We start from the raw sequence: 24,882 nt of genomic DNA, 5'->3' as shown, positions 1-24,882 counted from the left end.
AAAGGTGGAGGGGAGCCTTGAGGTTTTCCTTAGTGGAAAATGGAGAATCGTCCATTTCTGTGCTGATGCCAGAACTGCTTAAGAATCAACACTTTTCTAGGTAGTACCAGATTATAGCTTACTTGAAGGACACATGTTTTGTAGAAATCAAGACTTAAAAAAGAAGTTGATTGGGGGTAGGGAGGTGTTTAAAAAAGAAGCAACAGGCCCAGGGCCGCAAACCAAGACTTAGTTGCAGTGTTAGCCCCTCCCAGGAATCTGACCTGAAACCAATCACTCTGGAATTCTATGTTCAACACTGGTGAGGCAATCTGCCTGATAAGACCCCTGAGCTCCTCCTTCCAAAGAAAGGTGCCCTTGCCTGAAATACTCCTTTCTTTTCTTTTGCTGATAACTTTCTTGCCCTGCCCAATTTCTGCCTATAAATAAACCTTCCATGTTGAACAAATTCTCAGAGGAACTCTACTTGCTAGGGTGCTGTGGCATTCATGAATCACTCAGTAAAGCCAATTAGATCTTTAAATTAAATTTACTTGGCTGAATTTTGGTATTTAACAGAGGGAAGGCAGAGCACAGAGGATGTTTAGGGCAGTGAAACTACTCATTGTATGAAACTGTAAGAATGGTTACATGTCATTATACATTTGTCCAAACCCATCGGATGTACAGCACCAAATACGAGAACCCTAATGTAAACTGTGGACTGTGGGTGATGAGGACGTATCAATATTGGTTCGTTGATTGTAATGCATCACTCTGGAGGGGGATGATGGCAATGGGGGCAGCTGCGCTTGTGAGAGGTAGGGGACGTATGGGAAATCTCTGAACTTCCATTTTTTAAAAACTTTTTCTTTTTTTTAAAGATTTTATTGGGGAAGGGGAACCGGACTTTATTGGGGAACAGTATGTACTTTCAGGCCTTTTTTCCAAGTCATTGTCCTTTCAGTCTTAGTTGTGGAGGCCGCAGCTCAGCTCCAGGTCCAGTTGCCAGTCCAGTTGCTGTTGCTAGTTGCAGGGGAGGGGGTGCAGCCCACGATCCCTTGTGGAGTCGAACTGGCAGCCTTGTGGTTGAGAGGACGCGCTCCAACCAACTGAGCCATCTGGGAGCTCAGTGGCAGCTCAGCTCAAGGTGCCATGTTCAATCTTTAGTTGCAGGGGGCACTGCCCACCATCCCTTGTGGGACTTGAGGAATTGAACTGGCAACCTTGTGGTTGAGAGCCCACTGGCCCATGTGGGAATCGAACAGGCAGCTTTCGGAGTTAGGAGCATGGAGCTCTAACCGCCTGGGCCACCGGGCCAGCCCCTAAAAACTTTTTTAACTTTTTATTTTAAGTGTGTTTTTGTTAGTCACAGCTAGGGGAATGAGTCGCAGAAGACCAACATTGGTACTTTAGAATTTATTTGGCATGTTTGAGCTGCAGGAGGTCAGGTTAGAAAAGACCATAACTTCCCCAAGCAAAAGGGGTATGGAGTTTTATAGGTGGGGGTAAACGAGGCTGTTCCCCTTTTAACGTCTCAGGGAGTTTTCATTGACAAAGGGTTCCAGGACCTGCCCAAGCCCTCCAGCTCCACACCCTGGCCCAGGTGTCTGGCCCCAGGTCTCTGGCCCCAGGTCTCTGTCAGACTGCCCAGCTGGGCTGATCACAGGCTCCTAGAAGGATCAAGACAAGATGGCTTTTACGATAAGCCTTCTGCTCCTGGCCTAAATATGGCTTCACATCAAGTAGTTGTTTCAATCTAGTTGTGGAGGGCACAGCTCACAGTGGCCCACGTGGGGATCGAACCAGCAACCTTAGTGTTATTAGCACCACGCTCTAACCAACTGAGCTAACCGGCCACCCCAGGAATTGTTTAAAAACTGAAAATGTTCCAGTCAACAGAGAGAATACAAGATATATTTTGAGCAACAGCAGGAGACAGACTAAATTTCAAGGGCAACCCATGAAAGATGCTTGCATCTCACAGAGGAAAGCCCCATGGGATAATGTGTTTTCCTAAGCAGGGCTGACAATAATATCCTTAACAAATCTCTGTGTAGGATGCCATGTAAAATTAGCGGCTTCCTTATTACAAGATTAAGAAAAGCATTTTTAAAACATTTAAATTTCCAGGCGGCCAGTTAGCTCAGTTGGTTAGAGCGCGGTGCTCTTAACAACAAGGTTGCTGGTTCGATTCCCACATGGGCCACTGTGAGCTGCGCCCTCCACAACTAGATTGAAACAACTACTTGACTTGGAGCTGATGGGTCCTGGAAAAACACACTTACAATAAATAAAGTTTAAAAAAAAACAAAAACATTGAAATTCCCCACAAAGTAGTTAAAAGTGATACCAGTTTTGCTATGGCTTCGGAAATGACGTCCTTCAGTTTAACGTGATGTAGTTTGTAGTGCTTGGACAATGCTTCTGCAATACTGGATTTCCCCACCGCAGGAGGACCAAGAATGCAAATCTTGATGGGCTGCAAGAGAAGAAAAAGGATCGTACAGCAAGCTCGGAGCAGTCTGGAGCTAGACAGAGTGTTTTTTATTCCGGGGCTGTGCCTTCTGCAGTCTCCGGATGCTGTAGGCTAACTTTCACTCCTCCACCTAAACTCCAGTCACTTTCTCAAGGTATTTAATCAGCACCGAGTGTATGCTTTGGTCTGGGCTTGGAGAATAAGACACTCAATAAGATGTGCTCAGGAATTCCTCAAAAGTACTAAACAAGAAAGTACTCGAGCAGTACACGCTACCAGCTTCACACTTTCTGCGTTATTCTTGTAAAGGTAACAAAGAAATCGAATAATTTTTGGTCTGGTGTAGACAGTGCTCGATTTATTGCCTCATGAATATTGCTTCGGACTGAACTCGGTCTTCAATTATCCTTTCTTTATTGACACAATTCTAGTTTTAAAAAATACACTCATTAAAAGACAAACGCCATTTCTTCTGCTGAAAAACTTGCTTGAATGCTAAGGAAGCTCTGTCACATTCATAACCAATGAGTAAATGTTTGTTTCTAACAGAAACGAAAATAACAGTAACAAATAGTCATTTCTTTCAAAATGGTCCAAACGGTGGTGAAACCGAAGCCTGGTATTTTGCAAGGCACATTTAAATACTTTTTAATTAAAAATTTTTTTTAAATCATGCGAATGAAAAGAATTTCCACTAGCAGAGTGTCCATGTGCTTCAAGATGACATAATTTCATCCACGAAGCTGGTTATGGTTATTATTACCACCGCTTCTCAGACAAAGAAATCAAGGCTGTGAAGGAAATAAGCAGAGATAGGAGCTCCCCTTATCTAGGCAGGAAGCCCAAGAGGCATTTGATTCGTTTATAATGAGAGGTCTGAGTACCACTGAGCTCAGGGCACTCCGAGCGCACGTGGTACTTTCACTCCCTCAGGGCAGACAAGCATGTAAGTTGCTTGATGAGCTTTGATCAGAACAAGGAGAGTTGGAACAAGGGATTGTGCGTTGGCATCAGGTCAAGCGGACTGATGCACCTGCCTCTGCAGCTAGGACGACTTTGCTTTGCTAAAGGAACTGGGATATCACGGAAGCCCTGGGCTTGAGGCTCCATCTTTCTGGATAGCACTGTCCACATTGCCCTCTTGTATTTCCTCTTCTATCTGCTATGCTGAGCAATGTCCCCAGGGGTGGATAGGCTGGTACATTTTTAGATATGCTTATTCCTTCTATCACGTTCTTGTCCAGTCTTGCTAACCAGGGACCACATGGTCTCTTTAAAGTGTCTTATGTCTAACTGCGCGCTGCTGCTTTACAGTTGACTTGCAGAGGAAAACACTAGTCTAACCTCTCGAGTTGGGTGAGTGTGTGCCTTGGAAGCGTCTCCAAGTACAGCCATCATGGGTTTCTCAGACGCTTGAACAGGTCATTGTTTCTTTTGCTGAGTGGTATACCTTTTACTTATTCTTCACCTGCCACGTTTTTCAGGAGAATATGGTTCTTAGGATATAATGGCAACACTGTACTCGTCTGAAGGATTCCCATGCACGGTAGTAATTATGATTATGGCGGCACCTGTTACTCAGATCCAATCTACAGTTTTCAAAACATTTTCTCACGTAATGCTCACGTCCGTCCTTGGACTGGACCAAAGGTCTGGGCCAGTGCTACATTTACCTGATTTCAGAGCGGGGCTAGGCCATTCTCGCTAAGTTTGCATCCTAGCTAGTTTGAATCCCCAACGAGCTACCTCTGTGACCTTGAAGAAATTGCTCCATCTCTCTTGAGTTTTGGTTTCCACATCTATAATATGGAGATAAGAATATCTACCTTGAAAAGTTGTGATGATTAAAATGACTAGCAAATGTCCTAGCCAATACGATCAAAGTAATAATCAGTCATCTTCCATCTCCGCCTTACCCTCTCCCATACGTGTTCCCAGGGCTGAAACAGGCAGGCCAGTAAGACACCTGGTTTTTCTCCTTATACAGACAACTCTGACAATCAGTCTGGAGCTTGCTGTTACGTTCAATGTGTGTCAAGCATTAGTCATTATCTACATTAACTTAAAATTTTTTATTTTTTTTTTTAAAGATTTTATTGGGGAAGGGGAACAGGACTTTATTGGGGAACAATGGTCAAATTGTTGTCCTTTCAATCTTAGTTGTGGAGGGTTCTGTTCGGCTTCAAGTTGTTGTTCTTTCCGTCTTAGTTGTGGAGGGCGCAGCTCAGCTCCAGGTCCAGTTGCCATTGCTAGTTGCAGGGGGCACAGCCCACCATCCCTTGCGGGAGTTGAACCGGCAACCTTGTGGTTGAGAGGACGCGCTCCAACCAACTGAGCCATCCGGGAGCTCAGCGGCAGCTCAGCTCAAGGTGCCGTGTTCAATTTTAGTTGCAGGGGGCAGAGCCCACCATCCCTTGCGGGACTCGAGGAATTGAACTGGCAACCTTGTGGTTGAGAGCCCCGCGCTCCAACCAACAACTGAGCCATCCGGGAGGCAGCTCAGCTCAAGGTGCCGTGTTCAATCTTAGTTGCAGGGGGCAGAGCCCACTATCCCTTGCGGGACTCGAGGAATTGAACTGGCAACCTTGTGGTTGAGAGCCCACTGGCCCATGTGGGAATCGAACCGGCAGCCTTCGGAGTTAGGAGCACGGAGCTCTAACCGCCTGAGCCACCGGGCCGGCCCTAACTTAAAAATTTTTAACACTCAGTTGGTAGTATTAATAAAACATATGTGTAGATTGTCAGACCTGGACAAATGGATCAAATCTGAAAAGGAACTCGAATTTAGAAATTTGGACATTTGAGAAAGGAAATGCTTTCACTGATATACTGAAAGTTTCATTTACTTTGCGTAAATCAGAGTTGAAACAGGAAACGGTTATAGTTACCAATAATCCTCGGCTTTGCTTGTATTCTTTGAGGATACTGTTGATATTTTCCACAAATCCTGCTTGGGCAACCCATCGAATGTTAAAATTCTCCTTCACAAACAGGGCTTCCATTCTCAAGTTGACCAGTAAATGGTCAATATTCTCTTGCTAAGAGATAAAGGCACATTAGAGATTTGTCTCCTTTTCTCTCTCTTTTTTCATCTTGACAGTTATAACAGACCAAAATCACCACAGTTATTTACTTTTTTTATACGAATTTATTGAAGTTTTTTGAGCCAAACTAATGACAATGCCAGGAAGCAAGATCTCAAATGCTCCCACTGCAGTTTTTAGAGAAAGTACATATACATTCACTGACCGTGAAAGTCAAATAATGCAGCATCCAGTATTGCCTGCTCTGATATGCTCTCACACGTCTAAACTCTCCCCACCTCTGCTCTCTTGCAATAGGCAGCAGCCACCCTGACTCCTGTAGATACACAAGCACCTCAAAGAGTAGAAAGATATCATGAGTCCAAGTATGATGTTTCTTCCTAAAATTTATAAATTGTATCTACTTTTTGAATAGTGTGGTCCCATGGTTCAAAATCCAAGGGGACAAAAAGCATAGAGGAAAATGCTGCTTTTGACACCCGTCACCACCGACACAGTTCTGTTGCTCAGAGGCAACCAATGATATCAGTCCTTCCAGAAACATTCTTAAATGCAGTGTTTTGATCAGTATATTCCTAAAAAAAGTTACATCCTAAAGCTAGCTGGAAGACCACACTGCATGACTAACAAACATTGTATTGGTTTTTGTTGCGATGGAGTCAGAATTCAGCCTCCTGTTCAAATTTTAGAAAAGGCCAAACAGAATGGCACCCAATGCTTGTGCAGCATCTCACGTATCAGACAGCTTTCATATATGTGTTCTGACCATGACCTCGGAGAGTTTTTCAGAAAAGAAAAGAGGAAGTCGCTTAGGGTGGATGGCTCAGGAGCTGAGCTGAGCTTGGAAGCCAGGCATTCGGACTCCAAATCCCTCAAGAACCACTATGTTTAGGAAAAGGGTAGGAAAAAAAGAATCTCTTATATACTAACTGTTAAGTCCTTGGTTAGGAAAGCATTTTCTTTGGGTACTTTCTGGATTTTTCCAGGGCCAGTATGTTTGCTGATGCACTGTTAGAAAAAAATAGAAATATTATTTGGTTTACCTGTAAGATTTTAAATATAAAAGTTCTCAAATGAACACAAAACATAACTGAATACAAAAAAAAAAAACAACAACAAAAATATTTTGCAAAACAGAGGGCAGTGCCCGATGGTATTCATTCATTTATTTGTTCTATGCATAATTAATGATCACCACTGCATGTCAGGAACTGGAGAGAGAGATGAGAAAGGCCCAATTCCTGCCCTCAAGGAGTTCCCAGTCTGAAAAGGGAGGCAGGTGTGCGTACACAGATGTGTCATGTTTGCAGCCTGCAAAGGGGCTGCTGGGAGTACAGAAGAAATATCTGGCCTATGCGGGAGGTGGGAAGGAGGCAGGGAGGGTGCAGAGGAAGACATCTAAGCTGAACCTTGAAGATGAGTGCGAGTGGCCAGGGCAGGAGAAGGCTAGCTGGGCTCCAAGGGGACAGGTGGCTTTAGCCAGAGCGGCCTGGACTAGAGACGGAGCCCTCACATCCCCAGAGCTTCTGGAAGACACCAGTAGGTTTGGAGAACCTGACGATCGCGGTACATTGAGGCAAGTGTCCACAGACACATTTTAGTATCCCAGTGAGTGATTTGTGTGTGTGTAGCCCTACAATGGTCTTTCCTGTCACCTTCCATGCAGTTACTGGAGAAAGGGCCACTTTGATTGTCACTTCCCAACACATACACTGCAAATACAGATGGTGAGTTTGGTTTTAAGGATATTCTACTTTAGGAGCCCCCAGTCTTGTTAGCACACCTGATTTCATAACTACATTTTAGGGGTAAAACGATTTAAGAAGTGCCATCAAATGTGGGACAAAACGGCTGTACCTTGACAAAGTCTTCCAGCGTATGTACAGACTCGTCCACGGCAACCAGGTAACGGAGCTTTGGCACGTGGTCTATTATGTTTTGTATCATTCTGCAGACCAATAGGGAAAATCATCACCAGAGGGAAAATCCAGAGAGAGGCAGTAAACTAGACTTCACTGAGCACCAGCCCCACGGCCGGTCACCATGGCAGAGCCCGGGGCTTTAGGAAGTGGTCTGACTTCATTTCCGACCAGGTCAGGGTCGAGATGCTGATGCGCAGTACAGATGAGCAAGCTGCTACAGAGGTAAGTGACCTTTCTCCGGCTGAGGGGGCTACAGGATTTGAAGCCAGGTCCATCTGGCTCCAGATCCGGCTGGTGTTCTTCAAAGAAGTACCTGACCCCACGGGCCTAGCGTTGATCAAGTCTGCCCACTCAGACGCTCCTTTAAGTCAGGGCTTTGGGGTCCGTGTTTCACAAGGTAGACACAGTTCCCGAGAAGCTGTGGCTTTCTTAAGGGAGTCACACAGCTCTAGGGACTGGATCTAAGGTTTTCTACGTTAGATTAATAAAGATCATCAACATTTCTGAGTGTTTAACTCTGTCGGGTCTGGGCCATGGGCTTTCCAGGTGCCACCCCATTGAATTCTCACAACAATCCTATCAAGTAGGGACTATTATTATCCTCCTCTTACAAATGAGAAAATCAGACACAGAGAGGTTAAGTAACATTCCTAGATTCACACAGCACAAATGAAAGAACCCCAGAGAGAAACAACGGAGCATAGAAACCTATCACGAGACTGTCAATTCTCCCTCCATTTCAACTTCTTCAGTGAAAGGAAAATAAAACAAATGTGTGTACGTCTAAATGTCCATTTCCCATATATTTTATATTAAATTTTCAGACCACTTCATCCTTTAGTTTCTTCCTTTGTTAAATATTTTACAATCTTCAAAGAAACCTTTCAGAAAAAATGCTACTGAAAGGCTCCCTGAATCCTTCAGTGGTGGGAAGAATTTAACTCTCTAATGTATCTGTTTGGAAGTAAGATGTTAAAAACGAACACTAAGTGTTTTGTTTTAATGACGTAAAACATTCTTTTACGTCTTTAAAACCTGATAACATAATGATGTAAAATCTCTGCAGAAAAGGGCACATTTCAGCCTCTCCACCTCCAGAGTAAATGTTGGAACAGACCTAGGTTTTGCAATTCAGGGGATTCTTCTTTCAGAAAAATAGTAGAAGTTAAGTTTAGGGCCTTGGAAGAGAACCATGTATGAGGAGGGGTCCTGAAGTTTAAGCTGCATTATTTCCCAGTGAACCTGTAAATCTGCCTGGGACGGTGACCAATTGACTAGCTGTCAGTGGATGAGAGAAAGAGCGGAATCTAGAAACCAGAATCTCAGGGAAGAGCCGACACTGGTCCCTGCTGGGGCTGGGGTGGGGGAAGGGGTGGTAGAATAAAGCCCCTGAAATCCAAAATGCAGAACTGACGAACCACCAAGCAAGTGAACCATCTCTTTGACCATATGTTTAAGTCAGAGCCTGCAAAGGAGATGGGTCTTGACTGTCTGGAACACAGAGTTAGGATACTCTGTAACTGTGAGAAACATGTGTTAATTTTACCTACAGTTGCCAAAAAAACCCACTTTGGCTTTATTTTATTATATTTTTATTTTTTTACAGGACTTTTTTGGGGAACAGTGTATATTTCTGGGACTTTATTGGGGAAGTGTGTTTTTCCCAGGACCCATCAGCTCCTAGTCAAGTTGTTGTCCTTTCAATCTTGGTTGTGGAGGGCGCAGCTCAGCTCCAAGTCCAGTTGCCGTTTTTTTTTCAATCTAGTTGCGGGGGGTGCAGCCCACCATCCCTTGCGGGAGTTGCCCTGTTGCTCAGAGCTCGCGCTCTAACCAACTGAGCCATCCATCCTCCCCAAAACAACTTTGGCTTTAGAGTTTGCTATCTAAATTTCTAGAATTTAAGTTGGTGGGCTGGACATATCAATCTTATCTGGGACACAAGAATAAGAAACTAGGTTCCCAGGATAAACATAACAAGTTCATTCTTTTCCAGAATTGGAAGGCATGCTATTCTGCTGATAAAGTTTCTAAAAGATGAACCGGAAGTTGTCATCGGAAGCGTGGAGCTTTTAGATGGTGGACACGATTTCATCAAATGCAAAATGGAGATAGTAACAGTACCTTCTGCATGGGGTTGGCGTGAAGAACAAGTACAATATTACATGTGAGGATCTTAGCCCTTGGTAAGTGCTCAATAAATATTCACTTTTAAACAAACACGTTAGTACATGAATTCTAGGGAATTCGAATCTCTGGGAGAATGCTTACCCTGCTAGATCAAGAACATGAATTGCTGGAATTACATTTGTTCCATCTCCAAAAACTGGTAATGCAGGGACCTCACCCAACCAAGCCATCTAAAAGACAGGAAAGCAAAAGCATATTTTTCCTGTTATATGTGTCCGACGATTACAACTCGCGTAAAAGCCATAGGCACCCATGAGATCTAGCTGAGGAAGTAATCATCAGATGAAGCCCCAGAGAAATGTTTTGTAAATCAGCCCTGATGAGATTTATCAACTCCTATTAAGACTAATAAAGTGTAACCTGAGCTGAAATACTTTTCAAGAAATCTGTCATCTCATCAGCTATCTGTAGCAGTCATCTGTATGTTACCTACACACAGAAATAAAATGCTTTCACATGCATGATGCCTTTGATTCTCACAAAAATTAAAATTAAAATTTAAAATTAACCTGACTGGCTAGGCGTAATCACCATCAGTCCATAAGTGAAATGCTTAGTAAAGGATCCCGCAGGAGATTACACTTCTCATGAGTCCCATAGCCTGGATTTGAACCCTGATCCTCAGACTCCCAAATCCATGTCTTTTTCCTTCATTAAATATTTCAATAAATAAATAGACAGCCTGGGTACTGTTTAGCTGTCAGGTACTTGGTTATTTTAAATTGCTTTTAACGAGTGAAAGAGGTGGAGGTGGGGGCCACAGTAGACCATTGAATCTTACAAGGTATTTTGGACTTAGGGAAATCATTTAAGGGTTTTAAGCACTAAAGTGGCATCATTAGATACACTATTGCTGCCTTGTGAAAGAATGGTGGACAGTAAGAGTCTAAATGGGAAGATGGAGGCCATGACAGTGGTGTGGACAAGAGATGGTTTAGCTTAACCTGTGGGTGGGGAGTCGGGGGAGTGAGGTTGGAGAGAAGAGACATATTGAGGAGGTTGGCTCTGCAGTAACTGGAGATTTTGTGATGGATGAGAAGGAGGGAGGAGTGGGGTTCTAGTTGTTGCAACTGGGTGGAATGTGGTCCAATTTTCTGAGATGGGCCCTGGGGGAATTTTGGGGTGACTGTAGGTATATTCTGGATTTGTGAAACATCCAAATTGAGGTGCTGAGTAGGCAGCTGGAGCTACAGAGCTAGAACTAAGGAGGGAGAGCCCTGCTGGTGACTTACATTTGACAGTCATTGGCACCCACCATGGGAATGAACAGACCCACTCAGGAAAAGAGGGCAGATGGAGAAGAGGGTCTAGGGCAGAGGCCCTGAAAATGCCAACATTCAATGGTCGGGTAAGTAAGAAGTAGCTGAGAATGGACAATAAGAAAGAGCTTTCTTTAGCTCAGCCTCTTCAGTTGCTGTAACTCTTATATGAAAAAGTCAAATCAACCAACTCTCTCGACTCACTATACTTCTAAATATTGCCTTCTTTCTTTGTCCCACATTATAGGAAAATTTCTCGAAATCCTTCCCTAGTCTCCCCGTTTCCACTTCCCCTCTTCCCGTTTGTACCCCCTTGAACCTCCTCAGATCAGGCTTTTGTCTTACCCGGTTTCAAACAATCCAGAGGTCAATTCTCAGGTTTCATGTGGTTTGATTATACGCAGCATTTGACACAGTTGTCAAGATTTCTGTTTAGAAACACTTTTTCCACTTGGCTTTTTCGACACTGCCCTGCTGCTTCCCCCTTACCTCACTGGGCACCCTTCTCAGATTCCTTTCCTGGTCCCCTCCTAGCTCCTTGTAATCTCCAAATACTGGAGTTGGCGTGTCCCAGGACTCTGTCCTCGACCTCTTCTCTTCTCCATATTTACTCTCTAGGCGATATCATCTCGTCCTATGGCTTTAAATACCACCCGTATGCTGGCAGCTCCCACGATTATATCTCTAGTCCAGACCACCTCTATGATCTCCAAACTCATGTCCGACTTCCTACTCAGGACCTTAACTTGGACATCGGTCATTTCAAACTTAACACGTCTAAGACTGAGCTCCTGAGCTTCCCGTTGCTCACCGTAACCTGTTCTATTCTCCCTTCTTCCCGTCTCAGCAAATCACGACTTCATACTTCCAGTTTCTCAGATGAAAACCTTTAAAGTCATCCTGTTCTTTCTGTCACCTTTCCTTCCAAGCTTTGAACCGATCCTGTTGACTCTACCTTCAATATCGATCCCCAATCTGAACAACCTTCGGTGTCTCCATCATTTCCACCCAGGGCTTAGGCACTAACTACCCTTCTAACCAGCCTCCCTGCTTTCCCATGCCCCACCACAGTGCAATTTCAACCCAGCAGAGGAATAGTTCTCCTTTTAAAACTTAAGACAGATTATGCGACTTTTGCGCTCAGAATAGTCTACTGGTTCTCAAACCCACTCAAAATAAGAGCCAAAGTCCTCACAATGGGCTACAGGCTGGGCTCCACCTGCCTCCTCCATCACGTCTTGGACGTCATCGCCTACCGTCCTCCTGTGCTGAGGCACATTGGTCTTTTTGCTGTTCCTTAGCATGGTCAGCACATGCCTGCCTCAATTGTTTGCATTTACAGTTCCCACCGCCTGGAATGTTCTTTCCCCAGGGAGCAAGTGCGTTCGCTCCCTCGCTGCCTTTCACGTTCTGCTCCAATGTCACATGGTTGGAAAGGCCTTTATCAACCATCATGGAGAAGATATGACCTCCCAACCCTGGCACTCTCTCTTTACCTTTCTCTGCTTAGTTGTTTTGCCGTTTTATCTTTCAACATCTGAAACACTCTACACTTACTGGCTAATTTGTTTACTATCTCTCACTCTTCTTCTCCACCCAACCAGAATGTGAGCTCCCCGAGTGCAGGGACTTTACCATGTGACTGTATTTCCAGTATCCACAATGGTTTCTGGCACAGGGTAGGCACTCAATCAATGTTTGTGTCCTGAGTGAAAGGAGACCCATCTTTTACTTTATTGTCCTGAGAGGTGAATACAAGTTGGTAATCATGGGAAAGAAAAAGAAGAGGTTATGGTCTACACCCGTATTTACCTTAACTCTCTGCTACTGTACTGCCATAACCACATCTAGAAGCAATCAAAATTATCTTCAAATTGTATAACCTTACTGTGAAACACTTAAAAAAATCCTCGTAGACATTGAAAAGTCATACCTTAAAAAAAGAATGTAAGATGCCTCCGTCTACTCCATACTGAAGTCCAGCAGCAACTACGTAAGTCATGAATTTTTTGCTCTATTAGGTAAAACATAGGAAAAAAAGCTAAATGTACTATTATTAATCCCATTGAACCAGATTATTTTAGTGGTTAAAATGAGCACTTTAGGAAGTCTCATGACGGCTTCCAGGCTACTGAGGTGTTGTTTAGGATAGAAATGGTGTCCGCTAAAGGGGAGAATCGATACCACTCACGCTGTCCACAAATGCCTCTGACCGCTACTAGAATTGAATTGGGACTCTTAATTAAACGAAAGCCAGAGTTTATCATTTGTGAAGACTTAATACCACTAAGTACTATGTTGGGCATCTAGGGGAAAAGGAAGATAAAGAAATCAGTCCTCCCATGATGATTTTTAATTGTCTAGTAGGGGAGGTGGACATACATAATTATAACCAAGGAGTTTGGTAATAAATCTTAATACAAGGATTATAAATGACATGGAGTATTCACTTCATTGGGGAGGAGTAAATTAGGTGCTGGGGGAATTTGCCTCAATATTTAACCATGTGAAAAAGTCATCATGGTATTAGCAGCTCTATTGTGGGGGAAATGGGCCTTTTAGCATGTTGAAAAGCTAGGGAAACCTGGGCACTGATTCTTCTTCCTCTAATGCCCTCCTCCCTTATAATCCAATTACCATGTGGCTTTGATGATGTTTAAGGTAAAAATCCAGAGAGCCTCGTGTAATGGTTGGTACAATTCCTTCTGGATTGCTGGTGTGAGGTCCAAGTATAAAAGGGGCCACCAGAGGTCTGTTGAAGTTCCATTAAGCATCTGACTCACAGGCCAGCACAGGCTTCCCCACGACAGATCAGACTTTTTCTCTTTGGTTAATTAAATGGGAAATTTAATCTTACCTGAGAGAGAGTTATTTGTGAGTAAGTGTGTGACTGGTCTCTTCTTACTAATCCATCACCCAATCAAAACACTGTGGTTGGCCTCAGAAGTAGAATTATCAATAAAGGCAATACTTATCACCACCGTGATTAGATTTTTAGGTTAGATGTTGGTAAGTTGAGGGAAGAATGATGTACTGAGGATGGAGCCCATACAAAGGTGGGAAACCTCATGGTATAAGAGTACTGGGCTCACTGAGTGAGGTTTCTGAGGAGGAACTATGTCTCTGTAATTGGTCCACATTCCTCTCCATCTGGACCAGTGGGTAAGCCAGGCAAAGGCAAGGTGACCTGGTTCCTTGGGTTTTTCTGACCGTATTGGGTAAAGTGATAACAGAAAATTCCCATTAGGATTTGAAAAGCCTTTGGGCTTGAGATTGGTGAACATATGGAGATTTGGAGAGAGTGGCATGCTTGCAGAGGGCCTGGAAGCTCCTCACCCTTCCCCATACCTTGCTCTAAGGATCTCTCCCATCTGGTTATTCTTGAGTTAGATCCCTTTATAATAAACCAGTGATGTAATAAATACTAAATGTTTCTTTGAGTTCTGCAAGCCACTCTAGCAAATGAATCAAACCTAAGGTGGGGGTTGGTCAGAAGCACAGGTGACAAACTGGGCTTGTGACTAGTGTCTGAAAGTTGGGGGGCAGGCAGTCTTGTAGGAGTGAGCCCTCAACCTGTGGGATCTGGTTCTATCCCAGGTAGACCGTGTCAGAATCGAGTCGAATTGTAGGATAGCCCGCTGGTGTTCGAGAATTACTTCGTAGAATGGGAAAACCTGCCCCTGCCATATACTTTGGAATTGAGTTCAGAATCTTTATCAGAAAAATGAATGTGGGGACAGAGCCAGGAATGCAGTTTCCAGGCTCTTGGCCTCACGCTAAAAGGTGCTGGCTCAGGTAGTAAATGGCCATCAGCTGTGATTGGATGGCCATCAGCTGTGACTAGTTGGCTGTCAGCTGTAACCAGTGAGCCATTGACCACTAATATAACTGCTGTGGCTACGCTAGCAGAAAATGGGGGGCTAGCAAGAAGATGGTGGCTGAGCTAGCAAGCGGCGGAGTGTGGATTGCAGATTGCAGACAAGCAGATTGCTGGCAAGTGAGATTGTTTGACAGAGACAAGTGGATGGCGGGTTGTGGATAGTGTGGCTCCTGCTTCCTGTGTCTCCAACCCAGCCACCAGCGAGACTATAGTGGGATGACTCCCCTATCTATGGCTCCGTGGGTGTTCCTTTTTGGCCTCACCAAGTCCTCCGTGGGAGAAGCGGGACCAGAGACCTCGCAGGCCATCCAGCACGACACATGGCGCAGCAAGCAGGGCCCCCCACATGACAATGAATTTTCCCTCTTCTGCTCCAGGTGAAAACGGTGGATTAAAAAAAAAATCTAAAACTTTTCCTATGTGGATGAAAAAGGGGTTCTACAGAAAGTAATCTCACAAGGTGATCTAATCATAAATCCCTCACTGGACAGATTATGGTGGGTAGTCACACCCCAGGTGTATAACTTTTTTAGTAAAAGGTTTCTTTTTGCCTTAAGCCAGAGCTGTCCATCTAGGTTAACACACCTTTGAATAAACGTAACTATTACTGGTCCAAAATCTGTGTACTAGATGCTTCAAAAGACCAAATCTCAAAATGTCAGTTTAGAGTAAGGAAAAGTTTGTTGATTGGGAAGGCACCAAGCAAGAAGATGGGAGACCTAGTGGTTCCTCAAACCCAGCTTAAGAAAATACAGAGTTCAGGCTTCTACGAAGTCAACGGAAGGGAGAAGGGGAGGAGTAAGAGGTGATTGACACCGCAGACATCTGGGTGCCATCAGGGGTCTGAGGAAGGTTATTCCAGTTGAGGTGAGTCTGGTCAGGAGGTTCCTGCAAATCTTTGATAAACAATCATGATTTTCGTACAAACTTCCCTTAACTCCCCAGGAGAGGTACCTTCTGGTAAGCGTCTGTTTTTGTAAAACGCAAGCCCCAAGCAGAATCTCTCTAATGATTGGCATGTTTATATGCAAGACTGAGCAGAAGCTATGAGCCTGAAGGCCAGGGGAGAAAAGCTGGTTTGAACAAGATGGAGTCTGAGATGGAGCATTTCGCTCTGTTACATCATCAAGAGAGCACATAATCTCGTTCCCCACCTTGCTTTCTCCCACCTCCATGTAATTTTCCTTACATCCTCTCCTTAATTTCAGATGCATAAAAGAAACTGTAAAACTGTCATTTTCTGAAGTCTTTGAGATCTTGCTTTTTGGCAACTGTTGTCAGTTTGGTTCAAATAAACTTTTATAAAAATTCTCTACAGGGTTGGACATTCTTACATTAGCACCTACTACAAACACCTAGAAATGCCACTAGTATCCTTCTATGTATGGCAAGAGGTATCCCTGGGGGCCAGAAATTAAGCCTTGAGAATAAGAGTGCTGAGAGCTGATAACACGGCAGCCCTGGGAAGTCATTGGTCTCTTAATTTAGGAGTGTGGGTTTTTCCATTCATGTGGATGGAGGAGACAAAGCATTAGACCTGGTGAGGTTTGGAGTTGGACCACAATAAGGAAGGGTTCGTCCACAATTACACGGTGCACTAGGAAAAAATCCACCCTGTGGCAGAGGGAGGGAACACGCAAACATATCAAACCCAGCCAAGGTTTTGGAAGGAACAAAGCAAGCTCCCTGGAGAATTCTAACCTTGGCTTTGTACTTCTCAATGATTTGTCTTTCAAATTTAAATTACCTGCTTAACCCAGGGAGTCCAGGGCCAAATTCACATAACAAGCATTGTAGGCAGGGAGACACCTGCGGAACTGTAGCTCAAATACAAAGCCCCTTCCCCCTTCTTGTCCTGTAAAGTCTCAGTAAAGGGGCACCAACTGGGGCGAGGGTGGTGACTTCATGGTAATAGATGAGATTGAGAGTACAGCATTGACTGTCATGCCAATTACAAACTGTGAGGTATATTCTCAGTGTGAATTCCCATTTCACACTGACCACCATGAATCTCGAAGGTGCCTCATTAATCAATATGCTTGAAACATATATAGCAGTCGTTTTGAAAGACAGATAGACTGCACTAGCCCACTTTTTCTTAAGAACTCACTTACATGAAGTCTTCAGGGATGATGATGAGCTATAAAGAAATGGATATTAACTATTTATAGAGAAGTGTGGATGCAAAAGGGGGTTCAATGGAAAGTAACCCAACAGGGTGATCTGGTCAAATTCCTACCTGGGCAGGTCATGGTGGGTCACGCCCCAGGCCTAGAACTTCTGTAGTGAAAGGTTTCAAGCCAGCCCTGCCCATTGTTCCTGTGCATCCAGGTTAACACCTTTGAAATACCAGCGGTAACACCCCTGAAGGGGGTATTAACCCTCAAGAGAGACACATAATCTGGTTAACTATCCTGTAATCCAATCCACTGCCTTGCTTTCTCCCACCTCTATGTAAACCTTCCTGTCATCCCCTCCTTAATCTCAAATGCATAAAAGAAGCTGCAAAACTGTCATTCTCTGAAGCATTTGAGATCTTGCTCACTGGCATATGTGGTCAGTTCGACTCAAATAAACTCATAAAAATTCTCTACAGGTTTGGACGTTTTTTATGTTGACAGACACTAGCTTTAAAAATCGATGTAAAATCACAGGATTAATTTACCTTATTTTTTTCCACAGGATTATTTTTAAATTTGAGTTTCATAAATCACAAGAAAATATATACTTATTAAGAGACACTTTACATTGTTAGTAATTAAAAAAAAACAAAAACCCTACTGAAGATTAATTCACAAACCAAAACTACAAAATATATGAGAGAACAGTTCACCATGAGTGAAATCAGACTTGCATTGCCTTCAGAAAATAAATGAGCAGAGATTATAAAGTAAATATGTTTCAAATGATGGGGAAAAAAAAGAAATGGAAGACAAACAGAAAAGAACAACATGATGATGATAAAGAACAGGCAGGTGTGGCTGAGCAAGGACTAGAGAAGAGCAAGAGAGAAGGGGGCTGACACAGGCACAGGAAGGAGAAGAAAACAACTGAGCCTCCCTCCCTGCTGCGTGCGTCTGGGCTGGAGTCAGGCTGAACTGGGAGGGGTGAAGTTTCAATTTAAGTGACAGACTGATGGCTTTAATATGCAACTTGTCCGAGCCTTTATAAGAACTAGAAAAGACTTCATTAATACCCAACAATGGCCTGAAAAAGCTGTGGATTGGGCTAGAGGTATTATCCTAGTGGTACTTATTGAGAAAAAAATAATTTTATAGTTTCATTCCTGCAATGTCTAACACTATGAAGGGGTTATAAGAAAATGCCCAGCAATTATGAATAAGCCAAAAACGAAACATAATTCCAAAGAGAAATAAAGTCACTTCACAGTGGGAGATGTGTAGTATGCCTTTCTGAGTAATTGACAGATTCAAGAGACCCCAAATTAGCAAGATTGGCAAAACACTTAAGAAACTTGACATAAGTAGACACATATACAACTCTACACAGTTTGAAATAAACAGGTTTTTCAAGTCCATATGGAATTTAAAATAAAAAAAACACACAAAATTGCCCATGTAGTACATAGCGAAGCATCTTACTAAATACCACAGAATCAACACCACCCCAGCCATGTGCTCTAATCATAGAGCAATTAAATTAGAAACAAACAACAAAAAGATAATGACTCCTCCATATATCTGGACATTAAAAAAACACTTCTCAGTAACTCACAGGCTAAAAAGGAAATTATAATAGGCTTTAGAAAAATTTTAGAAATTAATGATAATGAAAGTACTATTCAGGTTATTTCAAAACTGTGGGATGCAGCTAAGACCATATTTGGTAGCAAATTTATGGGATTAAGTGCTTTAGTAGAAAAAAGACTGAATATTAATAAACTTAGTCCAACTCAAAATAGCACAAACCCAAATTAGAAGGCAGAATAATAAAAACAGAAAGTAATGAATTAGAAAACAAGGATAAAGAGAGAACTGACATAATAAAAGCTGCTTCTTTGATAAGAATAATATAGAAAAATTAATTAAGATTGATTAAAAAAAAAGGGATAAGAAACAAGTAAACGGCATTACTAGAGTTTGAGGGATCTGAAAGCCACACCCACTTTCCTTTTGGAGTTCTAAAAGAAGTGAGAATTTTTTAAAAGGCAGATGGAGCTCAAAGTACCATCTTTACTACTGATGCAAATTAATTTGGAGCAGTGATGAGGAGCTTCCAAATCTTGAACCCCAGAATAAAACATGCTTTCCCAACCAATCACAGGCAGCATGGGAAAACTGGACTTTTCTATACAGTGGCCTGCAGCTGTAAAACTTAAGGCCCAAAGAAGATAAAACGCACGCTCGCTTCAATCGGCTGGATCCCACAGATGAGAGGGAGGAGGAGCCAATGTAACATGGCCAAGCCCTCCCCCAAACCCACCAATCAGGTAATTTGCTTGAGTTTCATGACTTTGGATAGGGGTGGTGCAAGAAGATAGTTGTATTTAGAGAGAATATTTAGAATTTTCCTCACTGAAATCAAAGGAGTGGGAAAGCAGTGATGACTCACAAATATTAGTCCTGAAAGGGGGGACTTAACTACAGATAGAGATTTAAAAAATCATAAGAGAGAACAACTTTTTGACAATTAATTTGAAAACTTAGCCTAAATTGGGGCTAATTTCTTGCCTCCAAACCCCATCACTGCCTTCACACAGTCCAAGATAGTTTTATAAGCAAATGCTACAAAATATTCAATGGGTAAAACCAATTTCATACAAATTGCAGACACAGAAAATTTTGTTCTCAATCAATTGTATGAGGATAGTTGACCCACGAGACTGAAACCAGAAAACGACAGCATGCAAAGGAAGATATAGGCCAATCTCACTTGTAAACTCGAATGAAAATGCAAAAATCTCAAATATGACATCAGTAAAGCAAATCCAGAAAACATTTTTTCTAAAAAATGATTATCATGAGTAAGTTGGGCTGGTCAGAGAATATAAACATCAAAAGCCAGTGGGATAATGATCTATTACAAGAAATTTCATAAATTGCCATTGAGATTTGGCAGATTTTTTTTTTTTTTTTTCAGGGACCATACACACTAGATACTAAGGGACTACTTAACCATTTAAGTGACTTTTGCAAAACAGGTGGACAATTCTGGTAAATTCGAAATACTAATTAGAGTTACTATAATTGTACTTTGAAATGCAATACTTTTAAATAGTCCAAATAACCGGCATGGCTCATTTAAAGATGGAGGCACCCCCTTAAAGACACATTTGGTGTTAAGCAAATCAGAACTATTTAGGCAACTTGTATAATTATTTGGGCTTCCCTTTGCCTCCAAATACTATGTAAGCCGACCTTCTTGTGTTTGTAATGTAGGCCATAAATATGAATGTGATTGCTGCAGGTATGGTAACAGTAGGTGAACACACTGGACCACCAGCCCTGGGAGTGCACAGACCATATCTGTTTTGTTCGTGGCTATGAGGCCAGCTGTTACTGCCTAGTACACAGGAGGACTGAAGCAGATGTGTGCGAAATAACTGGGTTAAATGATTACTTCCAAGGTTCTATCCACCTGATGAAAAACACAAGGTTCAAAAAGGGTCATTGAGATAACCAAGTTGGCCAGATCAACCTAATCTTATTAATTGTTCAGAAAAGAGTGGTTAAGACAGCTGGGGATAAAAAGAATAGATTTTTAAAATAAAATTTCGATTCTATCATTTAGAGTCTGAGACAAATTTAATGTTTTTATAATAAAAAAGATATTATGATCACAGTATTTCTCCATTTTAGACTATCGTTCACATCAATAATCTGTGTGTGTGATCATGTCTTTTCAGCCAGTGAATTAGACATAAATGATCAAGAAATCATGGATTTTTCATTTGGGGCAATGTCCAAATTTTAATAAAATAATATAGGGTTTGAAACTGGAAGCCATATACACTATCTAGTCAAGACCCATTATTTTATTTAACCCCACAAGTTTAATAACTTGTCTAAAGTCATAAATTAATAGGTAGAAAAGGGGATAGAATTCCTAATCAAGTATCGTTTCCTTCAGATATTTTATACTCATAGTGTTTGTATTGTCAAAGCAAAAAAAAGACAAAGAAAAAGAAAAAAGTTTAATAGAAGTTGAACTTGGGAATATTCCGAATTCCTATTGTAATATCCCTGTGACCACTAGGTGTCACCTTAGAACTATTATTACACGACTGTGGGTCCTCTGCATATGGGGAAAAACGTAGCCCATGGAACCTTGAATGGTTTGGGGGTTCTACATAACTTCTACATAAGGTCACTGAGGATAATGATACCAGCATGTAGCTCACAGAGTTTTGAGGACGCTCTATGAGATCCATGAAGATCACAAGAAATACACGAGGATGGCACAAGGTACCGTTAAGTAAACCGCGTAGCCCAGTGCCTGGCATGCAGAGAGCAAGCCCTCAATAATTTTTAGCTGTTACTACTTATTCATCACCAGGGCATTGCTGTCACCTGTTTTGATAAAAGATAATATAAATACAATAATTTCATTTTATATGTATATGATAAATTTGCTGCAACAGAAGGCTAATTAATAAGCTATTATTATTGTTTACATGAACTTCCCAGCTATAGGTATGTCTTAATGATCAGTGACCATGGATGTGTCAAGGTCAACTCTATTGAATGATGGATTTTTAGAGTCGGGCAAAAACAAAACAACACCCAGAGGCTTTGGTGTCTGATGGGTCTGGATTTGAATCATAGTTCTGCCACTTGCCGCTTCTTCCCCAGTGTCTGCATCTGTGAAACGGGGATAACTATTTACGTGTACAATATGCTGTTGTAAGGGGTAGATCAGAGAAAGCCTAGAAGTGTGCAGGGCGGTTGTCAGTAAATCCTGGCTATGCCACCTTGAGCAAGTTACTTAACCTCAAGAAGACTGTCTCTTTATCTGTAAGTTGAGGCTAATAACCACTTTTCAGAGTTGTAAGAAACAAATGCAATAGACTCCGGAAAAAGGGAAAATGTGGTTCCTTTCCTCATCCTTCCAACTCTGAGTTATTTGCCTCTCCTGGATTGAGCAACTCTTTGGACCTACAGACTCCTTGGTAGGTAAGGGCCTGAGCTCTGCTGTGGACCCATGTACAAGGCTGTCGACTTAGAGGGCTGGACCAGAACCTGGGCCAGGACCTAAGGACAGTGCCTCTTGGGTGAGTCTGAAGCTCAGAAATCTGTGGGTGGAAGGACCAGGAAACCAGAGATGCTTACCACGTTGAAATGATGTACGTAAAGCATGCGGAACAGTCCTCACCATGCCCATCGTATGCTGCCTCCAAAAGAGCTTTTCTTACCCAAAATGCTCTACCACTCCAAACTTACATTTTTTCCAAATTTGAGGACCATTTTTTCGGCATTTATGTGGTCCAGAAAATTAGGATGGTTCTTTCTTCTTCGATAATCCTCTTCAGTAAATGGAATGTCAGAATCATCCTATGAAAGAAAAAAAGGCCAAACTTGATGTGTTAGAGCCACGTAAAACTTCTAAGCCCACAGATGCTAGGTCAGCCATGTTCCTTTAAGCTCAAAAAAAAAAAAAAAGACTGCTTTTTAAATAGTGAGTTAATTTTCTTGGAAATGTTTTAGCTAGCCAAATTTTATTATTTAACCTTAATCTAAACAAAACAAAAATTCTAAATGTTTTATTTTGAAGAGACGGTACCAGGTTGTCACTGGGATTCCATAAAATCATTAAATAACCCATTTCTTAATAGTTCCTGAAATGTACCATGATTCCCCCAAAATAAGACCGGGTCTTATATTAATTTTTGCTCCAAAAGACTCATTAGGGCTTATGTTCAGGGGATGTCATCCTAAAAAATCATGCTAGGGCTTATTTTCTGGTTAGGTCTTATTTTCGGGGAAACACGGTATGTAATTTCATTTTTTAAATCTAAATTGTGATTTTTTTCTTTCTCTTTTCCACACTTTCCCTCAAATGAATCCCATGTTAATGAGAACATACCACATGCAAATTTCTGTCTTAGGCTTTAAAAACTGATTTCCTCAGCTAAGATGAAATATCAGTTTACCCAGAAAATCAGAGATGAAAAATATTTCCCGGCAGTCCACACTCAGTCTCTCCGCAGCCTACCCTCCTGTGCTGTCCCATGGAGGCAGATCCGAAACAAGTGAATTAAAACTTACAGGAGACTCAAAGAGAGTAATTGAGTTCCATGATACAGGGTGATTTTCCTCAGCTCCATCCAGATTTAGAGGTTCTACTTGGAGTAGAATTTAAAAAATTAGTGTTCCATAAGGAGATTTTTTTTTTTTTAGGACTTTATTGGGGGAACAGTGTGTACTTCCAGGTCACAGCTCAGCTCCAGGTCCAGTTGCTGTTGCTAGTTGCAGGGGGCACAGCCCACCATCCCTTGCGGGCAGTCTTCGGAGTTAGGAGCACGGAGCTCCAACCACAGGGCCAGCCCCAATAAGGAGCCTTTCAATCACATCACATTGGTCTAAGTAATACCACATCCAGAGCATTTGAGTCCAAGGCTCACAGGAAATTAATCAGATAGGCAGAAGAAACACAAAGATGAGGCCCCTGCAGGTAGCACAATTGTTGGCATGTTTGACAAATGGGAAGAAAGGCCCAAACGGTTGGAGCCAAGCTGGGTGTTGCTAGGGGATGAGGTAGGCGATAGGCAGATTATCAGGGCTTGGGGAGGAGTTTAGGTTTACGCTAAGCGCGTTGGTTAGAAGGCACTGAAGGGTTTTAAGCATTTGAAGCAGGACTATAACGTGATCTGAATTCTATGTGAACAAGGTCGGTTAGGCTGTTCCTTGGAGACTGAGGGGAAGGCAAGAACCAGTGGATGGTAGGCAGTGGATGTAGTCCATCAATACACAGAGAACAAGATAGAGTTGGGATACGTTTGGGATGATGAAGTAACAGAATTTACTGATGGGCTGGCTGGTGGATGGGAAGGAGTGAGGGTGAGCAACTGAAATGATGATGATGCCACGGGGAGAAAGTCTGTGGAGCATTTGTTTTTTGGGGGAAGATCAAGTGAAGCCACCTCAGCTCTGGGTCCACAGCATGCATCTGATGAATACAGGTTACCTAAGTAGATAACCTTTAAATATGCCAGTGGCTCACATGTAGGGTTGCCAGATAAAATATGGGACACCCAACTAAATTTGAATTTCAGATAAACAAATAATGTGATAGTATAAGTAAGTCTTACATATTGCATGGTGTGGGGACAGAGCCCCAGAAAGCAGTTTCCAGGCTCTCGGCCTCACATAGAAAGGTGCTGGCTCAGGTAGTAAATGGCCATCAACTGTGACTGGATGGCCATCAGCTATGGCTAGTTGGCCGTCAGCTGTAACCAGTGAGCCATTGGCCACTAATATAACTGCTGTGGCTACGCTAGCAGAAAGAGAGGAGAGGAAGAATGGGGGCTAGCAAGAAGATGGTGGCTGAGCTAGCAAGAGCGGATTGCAGAGAGGCGGATGCTGCCAGCGAGAATATAGTGATATGACTCCCCTACTTATGGCTCTGTGGGTGTTCCTTTTTGGCCTCATCATATCCTGCGTTCTTATGTGGGGAGCGGGAGCAGAGACCCCGCATGACTCCCCGCACGACACATGGGATATACTTATGCTAAAAATTACTTGCTGTTTATCTGAAATTCAAATTTAACTGGGTGTCCTGTATTTTCATTTGCTAAGTCTGGGAATCCTACTCACTCAGGGTCTGGGGACAAGTGTAATCAGCTTTGCCTTCGGGATAAAGCCAATTAGCTAATACAGGTGATCATTTGAATCACGAGGCGAATCTAGGCCAGACTATGTGTGACAAATGGCGATGCCAAGTCCTCTTACTTGGAACTAGCTATGGGGTATCATTTAAACATGTATGTAATAGGTTGTGTCTGCTTGTCTATACAAAAGGGTGGGATTTCCTTCTATCCTTGCAATCTCTTACTGGATTGCTTGTGACATGCATGACACTCCAGTTTAATGTTTATTCAATAATGAAGGTGTTTTCTTTCTTCACTACCTCGTGAATAGATTTTCTGGGTTGGGTGAAGATTTCATTTTTAATT

At 42.5% G+C, this 24,882-nt stretch overlaps 1 protein-coding gene across 2 annotated transcripts in view; it reads right to left on the bottom strand.

Moving 5' to 3' along the window:
• Nucleotides 1-24,882, bottom strand: part of AK7 (adenylate kinase 7) — a 56,888-nt gene that overhangs the window by 18,038 nt on the left and 13,968 nt on the right. The window contains exons 5-11 of one of the 2 annotated variants that reach the window (XM_019746384.3): nucleotides 22,151-22,261; nucleotides 12,804-12,884; nucleotides 9,693-9,781; nucleotides 7,360-7,450; nucleotides 6,433-6,510; nucleotides 5,347-5,496; nucleotides 2,333-2,461 (exon numbers count right to left, since the gene is read on the bottom strand). In XM_019746384.3, the coding sequence (XP_019601943.2) occupies nucleotides 2,333-2,461; nucleotides 5,347-5,496; nucleotides 6,433-6,510; nucleotides 7,360-7,450; nucleotides 9,693-9,781; nucleotides 12,804-12,884; nucleotides 22,151-22,261 (729 nt within the window). The remainder of the gene's footprint in view (nucleotides 1-2,332; nucleotides 2,462-5,346; nucleotides 5,497-6,432; nucleotides 6,511-7,359; nucleotides 7,451-9,692; nucleotides 9,782-12,803; nucleotides 12,885-22,150; nucleotides 22,262-24,882) is intronic. The other variant, XM_074326968.2, reaches the window with a different exon arrangement.

This window comes from Rhinolophus sinicus, chromosome 3 (genome assembly GCF_057876585.1).
Source record: "Rhinolophus sinicus isolate RSI-liver-muscle chromosome 3, RSI-T2T, whole genome shotgun sequence".
In the NCBI taxonomy this organism is placed as follows: Eukaryota; Metazoa; Chordata; class Mammalia; order Chiroptera; family Rhinolophidae; genus Rhinolophus; species Rhinolophus sinicus.
The sequence above is the reverse complement of the archived record's forward strand: the minus strand, read 5'-3'. Positions and strand labels throughout refer to the sequence as shown.